We start from the raw sequence: 12,006 nt of genomic DNA, 5'->3' as shown, positions 1-12,006 counted from the left end.
TCTTTCCCTTATCTATAGTATTTGTAGTCCAACTACTGGGAATGGGGTGTATCAGTGGAGAAAGAGTCAGGGGAGACAGAAATATTTTACCTTCATGTGTGACTTTGCATCTTCATTTTCTTCCCATCACAAATTCAATTGGCTTCACTTCCTTCTTGAGGGTAAGCCTAGGGCTCATTTGTTGAAATTCTTGAAGTGTGATACTACTACAGATACTTGATAATATTTATTGAGCCCTATGTTCACTTAGATGCATTATCTAGTTAATACTGCAAAGTCTATATTAATATGTTACACTGGAGCCTTAGAAACATTTAAGTAACCTGCCCAAAGAAGGACAAGGACTTGAAGCCTTCTCTCTCTCGGACTGCAAGGACCACATACCACACCACCTCCCACTTTTCAGAGAAGGGTGCTTAGTAGCCCTTGATAGATTGTGATGCCAGAAGGGGCTAGATTGGAGTTGAATGCCACGTTACTGCTTATGTAAGTCTTTTTTCCCAGTACGATCTGAAGAACTGGAGGACCATTACACAAATAAGAAATATTCAGATTAGCAATCAAGTTGACCAAAATTTAAAGAAAAATAACGTAAAAAAAAAAAAGTCATCATCAAGTTATTGGCTAAAGCCAATCACCAATTTTGTCAGTCTGAATGGATGGGAAATATTTTAGGGGTAGACTAACAGAATATTTGCTTAAACCAGTTTCTTTGTTTTTACAAGAGAGAAAGCTTTTTATTTTCTAGTTGTTACTTGCCCTGTTTCTGATGGCTTAGAAATCATACTCATCCTTAACCATTACTGGAAAATGATCTTCTAAGCATCAAAAGTACGTCTTTGGAAAAAGTGAAATTGTGATGTGCAAAAAATTTTTTTTCTTAAGACAGTTTAAGGACATCGAGGTGCTTTAAAAAATTATTAATGTCATCGTAAGCTCTCTTTCTGGAAAATAAATTCTAGAGAACCAAGATACATTTCATAGCTCTAAGTATAGAATTATTACTCCACTTTCAACTTTGTTTTTACTGTCTAAATGATCTGCTTTTTTCAGTGGACTCATGTTTTTGCACCTTATTGTCCTAAAGAGGATGTAACAAGTATTACAAATGTTAGATGAGGGCTAGGATTAACACAATGTTTTAGTTAAGTTCTATGGAGTAGGAAAAAAAAGTCTTGAACTACATTTTGTTGATACCTTCATAAAAGCATGAAATCATTTAGCTTCCCTAGGTTTTACAGAAAACACTTTAAAAATGCTATAAAGATGTATAACAAGACATAAAACTGCAAATATTAACTGTCTATTTCCTTGAAATATAATTTAAACTTGGTGAGTAGGACAAGAAAATGTCACATCCCTTTCTCTTGCTAAGGAAATTGTATATTTCCTTTGCAAAAATAAAGAATATGCAGTCTTCATAAGCATATATGTGACAGTTTTAAAGTTGTTTTGTTTCAGGCTAAAGGTTTCTATGAATTTTCACAATTGTCTCAAAGTTGGAAAAAGAAAAGAAACAAAGAGAAAGCAAAACATTAACCTTAGGCATACAAGTTTTGTTTTTCACCAAATGTTAAAAACAGCATTTATGTTATGTGCATACTTTGTCCTTTCTAAATATTATCTTGAGTTACACAATTTTCAAATTCTTCATAGAATGAATACACTTTCAAATTTTTGCTTATGTTTCCCTCCGTAAGCTGCAATATTCTAAATAGAAAGTTAATCTGTCTTTACCAGGATTTGTGAAGCAAATGGATATACATCTTACCAAGTGGAAAATAGGGCTGTGACATGGGCATTTAACTACTGATGAGAGCCCAGTATTTGATTTGTGGACCACAGGCTACCATAAGATTTGGCTGACAACACTAATTTCACTTGGGAATCGAGAAATTCTGGAAAAAGAGAGTCTCTTAAAACATAGGTCAAGGGACTTCGGTGGCGCAGTGGTTAAGAATCCACCTGCCAATGCAGGGGACATGGGTTCGAGCCCTGGTCTAGGAAGATCCCACACGCCGCAGAGCAACAAAGCCTGTGTGCCACAACTATTGAACCTGTGCTCTAGAGCCCACGAGCCACAACTACTGAAGCCGGCGCGGCTAGAGCCCATGCTCCACCACAAGAGAAGTCACTGCAATGAGAAGCTCACGCACCGCAACGAAGAGTAGCCCCCGCTCGCTGCAACTAGAGAAAGCCTGCGGGCAGCAACAAAGACCCAACGTAGCCAAAAATAAGTGAATAAATAAATAAAAATTAAAAAAAAACCAAAAACGTAGGTCAATCAAATTTCCAGAATTTCACTAAAATGAGATGAAGGAAAAGTTTAATAGTCATATCAAACATGGTCATAAGGGCTTTATGCCTATTTCCTCATTTAAGCCTCACATTAACCTTATTAGGTAGGAATTGCTACTGTCTCCCTTTTACAAATGAGGAAACTGAGGCCAGAGAATTCAAAGACTTTGCCAAAATTCACACGGTCTCTAAGTGGCAGACCCATGTTCTTAGCCACTCAGTAGGTTTTAAATTGTTATTGTTTATGTCTCACTGGAGAAGAAAATGTGGACAACATGGGAGAGGTCACAAGGAAGTCTGTAAGGGTTGGGCTCCTTATGATTTCAGAACTCAATTCAGAGTGCATGGATTTAAAGTCCTCTGGGAAGACAAGCTGATGAGTCACAGGATTTCAAAGGGCCAGTCCAAAAGCTCTGAGGGAGACAAGAAAGTCCCTAGCTCAGCTCTTTGGCTCCTGGTAGATGGGCCCAGATAGTGGCTTTGGTAGCCACCACAATGGCTTTCCTGGTCTCTGTAGAAGCTCCAGACTGAAGAGAAACTCAGCAGTGTTGAGGAGCACAGAATATCAGATCCACCTGTGGGATACAGCTAGATGCTTTGTCCAGCTGCAAGTATGTTGCAGGAGTAAATGTACACAGGCACATAGATATGTCTACGTAGAGATGTGGGTTCTTTTTTACTTACATTTTTCCCCTTCATTATTAGCAGTACAATAAAGAGCTTAGCAAGTCTAACTCCTAATTTTGCTTAACAGTAAAAAAAGCTTGCTTCTGAATTCACAAGATTCCAATAGGGTCCCTCTGTAGGAATAACTTTTGTTAATGAAAGAAATAATGTATATTAGCCTGCCATAACAAGAATAAACCAGAGTGCATTTTATCAGAATTAATGTTAAACACAGCATGTTTTGTACTCCAAATATATTTATGAGAAACATATAGCTGTGTCTCATACATATCAAAATAAAATGGAAACTTTTCTAAGAGTTTCTGGCTATTTAATGCGCTAGTTTAAAAATTAAACTAATTTGATCATTTGCCCCATAATATTCCTATATTTCAAAAGTATATGTAATATTTTTATGAGCACATAAACTTATTACCAACATTACTGACTAGAAAAACTTTGTGATTTTAATCCTCTCCAAATGATCAAAAGTAGTATATTCTATAGAACTCACCTTTTGCCCATTCATCCCTGGAATTCCAGGTGCTCCAACAGAACCCTAAGGAGACACATGATTGAAATAAATTGATATCATAATCACAAAATATTTCAATTCTAAATTTATATTGTATTAGTGATGCTAAAAACATGTCTGGGAGGCTGTTTTTCAGATCTTATCTACCGTGTTCAAATATACAATAATATAAACAGATTCGTCAAGCTTTTCCAAAAACCATTAAGTTAAATTTAACCACGTTTGTAAATATCTACTTAATGCTAATATGATTTTAAAGAAATTCACATCATAAATTGAGATTTAGAGCTATCAGAAGGCCACATAGCTCTAAATTTGGGTGCTTTTAATAAACATGGCATGGACATATATACACTACCAAATGTAAAATAGATAGCTAGTGAGAAGCAGCCACATGGCACAGGGAGATCAGCTCGGTGCTTTGTGTCCACCTAGAGGGGTGGGGTAGGGAGGGTGGGAGGGAGATGCAAGAGGGAGGAGATATGGGGATATATGTATATGTATAGCTGATTCACTTTGTTATAAAGCAGAAACTAACACACCATTGTAAAGCAATTATACTTCAATAAAGATGTTATAAATAAATAAATAAATAAATATGTAAACACACACATGCACGCACGCACACACACACACACACACACACACACACACACACACACAAAAGAATTAAACTTGCCAGGGCTTCCCTGGTGGCGCAGTGGATAAGACTCTGCGCTCCCAGTGCAGGGAGACCGGCTTTGATCGCAGGTCAGGGAACTAGATCCCATATGCATGCTGTAACTACGAGTTTGCATACTGCAACTAAGGAGCCTGCCTGCTGCAAACAAGGAGCCCTGGAGCCACACCTAAGGAGCCCACTTGCTGCAGCTAAGACCCACTGCAACCAAATAAATAAACAAATATTAAAAAAAAAGAATTAAATATGCTTAGTTTCATCTGGAAAAAGCCTAGCAGTAGCAGTAACTCCTGAATTTCATGAAATTAAATAACATAAAATGAAAGGTAATTAAAATAACACCCACTTGCTCCACAGTGAGACAAATAAGGGACCCATGTTGTAAACTCAAATTTGTTGTATTTGAAAGCATTTCCCTGAGACTCTCAGGGAGTGTGTTTAAACCACATGAGTGTGAATACATCTTCCAAGTAGACTAGAAAGGATGTTGCAAATGGTAAACACCAGCTAGGAACAACACAACTTTTACACATAAAATATTATCTTAAGTGTGTGTGTGTGTGTGTGTGTGTGTGCACACACACTTGGAAGTGTGCACACATGCACTGGGGTGATTACAATGATTGGACATAGGTGGTTGAACTGAGAATAAGAAAGCTAATTACTACCTGAGAAAATCTGACATTTAACTGGATACAGAAACATTAACAAATGTTTTCAAATAGTGATTTCCCTTCACACACCTTCCTTTGAGGCTCTGTAGAAACCATTTTTAAATAGGATGTGCTTATTTTTTGTTTAGCACTAGAAAACAGATTTTTCTTAGTAGCTGTATAATATTAAATTTCTTTAAGAATAATGGAAAAAAATTAAAATAGTAATTATAAATCTAAAACTGCTCTAGAAATTAAGTTTATTAAAAATAGAGTCATTACATGCAAAATAAATTGAGATAGCAAGTTCCTTAGTGCTTTCTTGGTGATTATATCGAGTGGCTCATTAAAGGACTTCCCGAAGCCTGAGGCAGTAATTTCATCCTGGTCGCATGTGGATTAGGGTAGCTTTACAATTTCACACCATACTTAATAGAGACATTATTGCTAAGGACAAATTGTTCCTATACACAAGTTGTCTCACAACAGCATTGGCTTTTACTTGGTTTGTGGGATTATGTTTCAACAGATGCCACATGCCCAAGCTTGGGGGATAAAACATCTCTAACTTTGATGGATTCCAAAGATAAAAAATAATCACTTTTCCACCTGTTGTAATACAATTATTTTCTTTAGTTTTCTGCAGGTTAAATATCCTTTTTTGTCATCTTTATGGGGTGGGAGGTGTGATGGGGAATGGGGACTTAGTGATATTTTATTGGCAAAGGGCCATCTACCTGCTACTGATGTATTGATGTAATTTTAGAAGTGCTAGACTTTCTCCATCAGAATGTAAAGGGTCAATTCTGACGGCTCTGGATAACATTGAAATGACAGTCAGGAAGCCGGTTTTTGGTCTACCTCAGCAAAGGAAGACACTAGTGGACCACTTAAATATAGCCACCAAGCAACAAGAATATCCTTTGTTCCAGTCTAACAGTCATTTAACAATCACATATTTGTGCAAGACCATGCAATTAATTTGCAATGTCTTATGACCCTTCACATTCTAAGTTTTCTCATGATGTTTTACAATGATTTGAATTAAAACCTCAATAACCTACAAGTTTGGCAAACAGTTTAAAAAGAGTCTGCTCTGGATTTATTGACTTTTCTATAATGGAGTCGATTAGAAATCTAATGGCTAACATTACATGACTGTATTTTTAGAAAGCAGAATGCACAAACCAGGCTGCTTTGGCATGACTTACAGTAGCTAATTCCATTCACTTCTCTGACTAGCCATTAGGCGATGGGAGTATAATTACCTTCACAGTATTATTTATACTCTACCTTTTGTCCTGGAGGCCCCAGAGGACCCTAAGAAAAGAAAAACAATTCAATAAACATAATATTGCAACCATTTAAACTTAAATGACTGATTAAAACTGTCCTATTCTGTAAGGTTCTATTGATATTTGTCATGCTGAAATATGCTGATGTTTTGTACATCAAGGAAAATGAAAATTTTCGGTTGGAAGTGCACAATGGGTCTTTTCTTCTCTCCTGTTCTCTTTTGAAGAACATTAAGCATATGAAGTAGGATTCTGATTTTTTCCTTTAGAAAAAGGATCACAACATTGTAAATCAACTATATTTCAACTAAAACGAAACAGAAAGAATCTTTTGCCATTCCAGCGCATCTGTTTCTTCCGATACCTGCAAATCTATCACACCAGTCTCATACAGAAGGCTGGAGATGTTGCTGCTAGAAGCACTTAAAATACAATGCAGTTCTCAGCACACGGACACGTTCTATGACTTGTGCATCTGCGAAACTTCAGGAAGCAGATTTGCAAAGGAAATCATTGAATGGCATTACAAAGAAACATGTTTTGCTCTATTCTTCCTCTTATGAAATGTGGCCAACTGACCTGCCCAAAAACTTGTTTACAAACTAGGCGATGCCAAGGTCAGTTGTGGCATATAGTGTGCACCAGACAAGGGAACAAAAGATGCTGTCAGCTGTTGCATAAATTGTGACACTGGGGCAGGGGAGGAGAGGAAAAGAAATATAATATTTAGGAAGACGAATGGGAATATTTACATTTAAAATGGAAATGTGGCAGTTCTGAGACTTAGCAATTTTTTGACCACAAAGTCAGTGTTGGAATTCTGTTGGCTTTATTTAGAGCGAGGCATGCTTTGGGATGGTAGAAAAGAGCACAAAGAGAGCTGTAATTCTGACTTTTGATGCCTATTTTTAAATAAAAATATTAAGCACTTTTCTTCCAATTCTTTCAAAAATACTTTTAATTTCAGTATATCTTAACAAAGTTATAGGTACTCTATCATTCCATGTAAAAAGCTCTTTATTCCATTACATTAAACTAACGGCTAGCTTATTTTTAATGTGTGCCATTTCAGTTAATCAGCATCTTACATTCAGACTATAACATAAAAAAAGGACTAGAGTGGTAATCAGAGGAAGAATTGGTCATGCATAATTTTTTAATTAAAAATACACAACGTTTAGGAACATTCAGAGAATCTGTTCCTCATAAATTATTTTGTAATCCTCACAGGAAGACTAACAATTTCCTCATATAATCAGCTTTAGGATACTGAAAGTGCACTGTGCAATATCACCTTTATAGACTCCTTTTTAAAAACGCAGGATGTAGTTTTATTGACTCGGTGACACCGAAGGCAAGGACATCGAATGTTAGACATATGAAAAAATTCATACTGGCCTACAAGCCTAGGAACTGCAAGAAAGTGAATTCTTTTCTTTTTTCCTTTTTATTACAAAAAACTTAAAACATAATAAAGGGCAGGGAGAGTAATATAATGTACACCCATGTATCCATCACTTATATGTAACAATTGTTAACATTTTGCCATATATATTCCTTTTCAATTTACTCAACCTTCTTAATGAGCTTGTTATCTCATCTATCTGTGTGGTCTGTCCTTCTTTCTGCTTATCTCACTCCTTCAATTTAAAATTCTCCCCGTCTTAGATTTTGCAGAGAACACAGAGGCTGTCAGGCATAAATTCCCCCAACATCATGTCTCTCATCAACTCAAACCCATGTGGCCCTCCTTACTATATCAGAGGAGGAAGATGCTTTCCTCCCACTGGGCAAATGCATCCAGTAGACTCTGGAATCCATCCTTGCCTTCGCCCTCAGGGCTCTTTCTCAATCAATTATCCCTGCATCTGTATCAGAGCCTCCCACTCTGCACCGGTTCCTTCCCCTTAGCACATAAACATGTGTAATCATTTCCTTACTTGGGTAAATTGTTTGGGAAGTGAATGTTAATGCTAAGTAAAGGCAGAATTTGGAAGCTGTAGTGATAGGAGATCTGAGAGTGAAGAAAAGACTTGGGTTTTATCATTGCCTATGATTCCATTTTTCCTAGTGTCTCCAGAGTATTCCACTTTTTAAAATGTTGATGTTAGAGAGGAAATCATATAACAAAAAGTACATTAATTCAATGTTTAGACTGAGAATGTATATGTTCAATGCAAACAGGTTTGTTTCCCACTATAAACCTAACTGCCACTTGAAAAAATATTGTTCACTAAAATTGGGCATTTCATTACATGAAATAACCCTGGAAGGGAATATTTCAGATTAAAATAAGAGCAAATTTTAAACCAAATATTTTAACTAGAGATGAACATATCTGGTATTTTCTAATCTGGTCTTCGCTGCATGATCACAGTAAGTCAGAGATTTAGAAAGATTACTCACAACTCTGAAATCTATGAAATTATATTAGTTGTAATATTTTAACACAATAGTTAACAAAAGTCAAAGGATGGCTATAAAAAATAAATATATTATTTTTCTCACTGTTAGAAAACTACTGCTATTTTTGCTAAACTCCAAAAATAAAAGCAGTTTTTAAGACAATATTAATTTTGAATTGTGAATACATATCTTATAAATTTTCATAACTATGTTGCCAAGGATATATCCTCAGCTACCAAAAATGTGCATATACTCCTTTGATCTCGCTGGCAGGAAAAATGGTAACAATCCAAAGATAGTGTCATTGTTTTAGAGAGGAACTGGGAAAAAGCAATATTGAATATAAGGCACAGACATACATTCGAGTAAGTACACACACACACAAATAGCTATTTTGATCAACATTTTGCTCATGTATATATTTTTTGAGCATTCTCTGATTAATAATCCCATTATATATCTATGACACTGTGGTCATAAATTTAAGCTTACAAATGAAAGCTTCACTGATCAAAAATTGAATTTGAAGTTAGGGTATGCTACTACCAGTTGGTTAAGATGTCTACATTTGAGTAGTTTTGTAATTTCTAGTACAAATACAAATCTATAAAGTAATGGGTAAATGTCATAGAACCACTGACTGACTTATCTAATCTTTCTTAAACTTACTTATATTCTCAGCCTGAATAATGACTTGGATGAAGAACGTCATATATTCATTATTCACTTGTCAAGCTAGTGTATCTTATTATTCCTAAAATTAAAACTAGTTGTTCTAGTATTCTGATATTTCTAAAATAATTCCATTATTGTTATCCCCATGTCTTAAAAAGTTTGAATCAAATAGCCTTCCAAACCAAAGAGTCAATCTTTTCAGTCCATTTTTATCAATCAATGAATTGTTCCTTTCTTAGGTATTTTCTTGGCAGGCACTTTTATATTTGCATATACTTTGCAGACGACCAATTAAGATGAGAATAATCTGGTCTCTTTTATTTTCTGTAATCATTTCTTTGTATATGTCTCAAGATTGGAAACTGTGTAATATACAGAATCTTAACATGTTAAACTATATTTCTTTAAGTTTAACTCCAGAAGCGTTAAACTATAATTTAAACCTTAAAATGTACTGATTTCAGTATAGGCTCTGGGTGATGTAGAATGTATTAACTTTTTTCATTAAAGGATTTTGCACAATAGACATAACCTTATTCAAAATATAAGAACCAAATGAGCCACCAAAAAATTCTAAGTGTGGAGTAACGACATCACTTATCTGCAGATAAATGTTTACACCTCATTTTCATGGTCTTTCAGAAAAGAGTATGGAGAGCTATGAAAACTTAAAAGTTCTAAACAGGTAGGAAATTATACAGTGCACTGATTTTCTTTCCTGTTTTCCCCAGCCCCGCTAGATTCCATTTTTAAAGATTATGGAAAATATTATGTAGAATATGGCAGTCAAGTAAGTTAAAGAAATACTGTAGTTCCCATTTGGTGACTGCCTTTACTAAAGGCGCGTTACTCGGGCCTGAGAGTGATCGTTTATTCCTCCGCCTCCGGGTCCACCAGATACTCTACTTACTCGGGAACATTCTCCAGTCTGTCCTCTATCTTCAGCTGCATTACCATGCTCTTGTTCAACCCACTTCTCTCTCACCTAAGCTACCGTGACACGCATCTGAAAGCCACTGTGTTTTCAGTCTTCTTCAACCCTTTCTACACAGTGCTGCCCGAGGGAGCTTTCTAAAAGGCTTACAGGTTTCTACCTTGCCTCAGCTGAAAAATCCTTCCATGGCTTTCCATGGATTTTGAGAGAAAAGTTCAAACTTCTGTAACAGTTGTAGTTTGCCACATAAGCCATGCTTCCTCATCTCTACACCTCTGCACCTCTGGTTGTCTGGTCCCTTAATGGGCTGCTTCTCTCTGGTCCTGTCTCTTCCACTCATTCCATAATTCAGGGCTCAGTGCCTCCACCCTTGGGGCTAGGTCGCCTTCTTTTGTTTTCCAAAGCACCCCTATGACAGCACTTCTTTCCCAGAATTTACCAACAGTGTTGTGATTGTCAGGTTACTTCTTTCTTCACTCTACATGTCTTTTATCATACACAGAAGCTGGCACAGTAATTGCTCAGTGAATCCTTTGGGGTTCATTCATGAATTCACCCACTTAGCAGTTTTTTGAATGCCCATTGAGTGCGAGGCAATGTTCTAGGCACTGAGGATACAGTAGTGAACAAAATTTTAAAAAGTGCATGGCCTCCAGGAATGAGTAGTCTAGTGAATGGAGAAAGACAGTAAAAACATAAACAAGTAAAATATAAAGCTGTGTCAGGGGATAAGTGTTAAAGCAAATAGGGGGTAGTGATTGGGAGGAGTGGATGTGCAGGCATTTTAACTTGGGGGTCAGTGAAGGCCTAGGATAAAGTGACTCTTGGATAGAGCCCTGAAAGAGGTCAGGCAAGACAGTCATGCATGTAGAAGGAGGAAGAATGTTCCAGGCAAGGGAATAGCAAGTACAAGGCCAGGAGGTGGGCATATGCTCAGTGCGTTCAAAGAACACGGAGGAGGCAATAGGTAGGTAGTAGAAGATGGGGCTCTGGAGAGGAGGGAGATCACATGCGTATGGCCTTGTAGGTGCTTGTAAGCACAATGGTGCTTACTTTGAGTTGATAAAAATTATAGGAATGGGCTTCCCTGGTGGTGCAGTGGTTGAGAGTCCGCCTGCCGATGCAGGGGACGCGGGTTCATGCCCCTGTCCGGGAGGATCCCACATGCCGCGGAGCGGCTGGGCCCGTGAGCCGTGGCCACTGAGCCTGCACGACCGGAGCCTGTGCTCCGCAATGGGAGAGGCCACAACAGTGAGAGGCCAGCGTACCGCAAAAAAAAAAAAAAAATTATAGCAATGAATGATGAACACAGAGTAAACCAAGTTTTCCCTTATACCTTAGACAATAGTATCTCAAGATAAGAATGACAAGATTTTTCACTCACTTTCACCCAAGTCATTCTAATGCTACTGGCCTATTTTTTTTTTTAATTTTTAATTTTAAGAAATTTTTGGCTGCATTGGGTCTTTGTTGCTGCGTGCGGGCTTTCTCTAGTTGCGGCGAGCGGGGGCTCCTCTTCGTTGTGGTGCACGGGCTTCTCATTGCGGTGGCTTCTCTTGTTGCGGAGCACTGGCTCTAGGCGTGCGGGCTTCAGTAGTTATGGCACATGGGCTTCAGTAGTTGTGGCACGCGGGCTTGGTTGCTCCACGGCATGTGGGATCTTCCAGACCAGGGATCGAACCTGTGTCCCCTGCATTGGCAGGCGGATTCTTAACCACTGCACCACCAGGGAAGTCCCTGGCCTATTCTTACAGCCTCTAGATTACCTCTAAGTGCAAGAGTGAGTGGAGGAATTCAATTCATGGCTTCTATATTAAAACCGCAAAGCAAAAATCATCTTGATTACATGGTCTCGTTGACACGGA

General features: G+C 37.5%; 1 protein-coding gene across 1 annotated transcript in view; it reads right to left on the bottom strand.

Annotated features, from left to right (window-relative positions):
• COL25A1 (collagen type XXV alpha 1 chain) overlaps positions 1-12,006 on the bottom strand; it is a 483,537-nt gene that overhangs the window by 97,753 nt on the left and 373,778 nt on the right. Inside the window, exons 11-12 of the mRNA XM_007452167.1 lie at positions 6,125-6,151; positions 3,479-3,523 (exon numbers count right to left, since the gene is read on the bottom strand). Coding sequence (XP_007452229.1) covers positions 3,479-3,523; positions 6,125-6,151 — 72 coding nt within the window. The remainder of the gene's footprint in view (positions 1-3,478; positions 3,524-6,124; positions 6,152-12,006) is intronic.

This window comes from Lipotes vexillifer, unplaced genomic scaffold, assembly GCF_000442215.2.
Source record: "Lipotes vexillifer unplaced genomic scaffold, Lipotes_vexillifer_v1.1 scaffold22, whole genome shotgun sequence".
Classification (NCBI taxonomy): Eukaryota; Metazoa; Chordata; class Mammalia; order Artiodactyla; family Lipotidae; genus Lipotes; species Lipotes vexillifer.
Note: the sequence above shows the minus strand (reverse complement) of the source record. Positions and strands in the feature narration are given on the sequence as shown.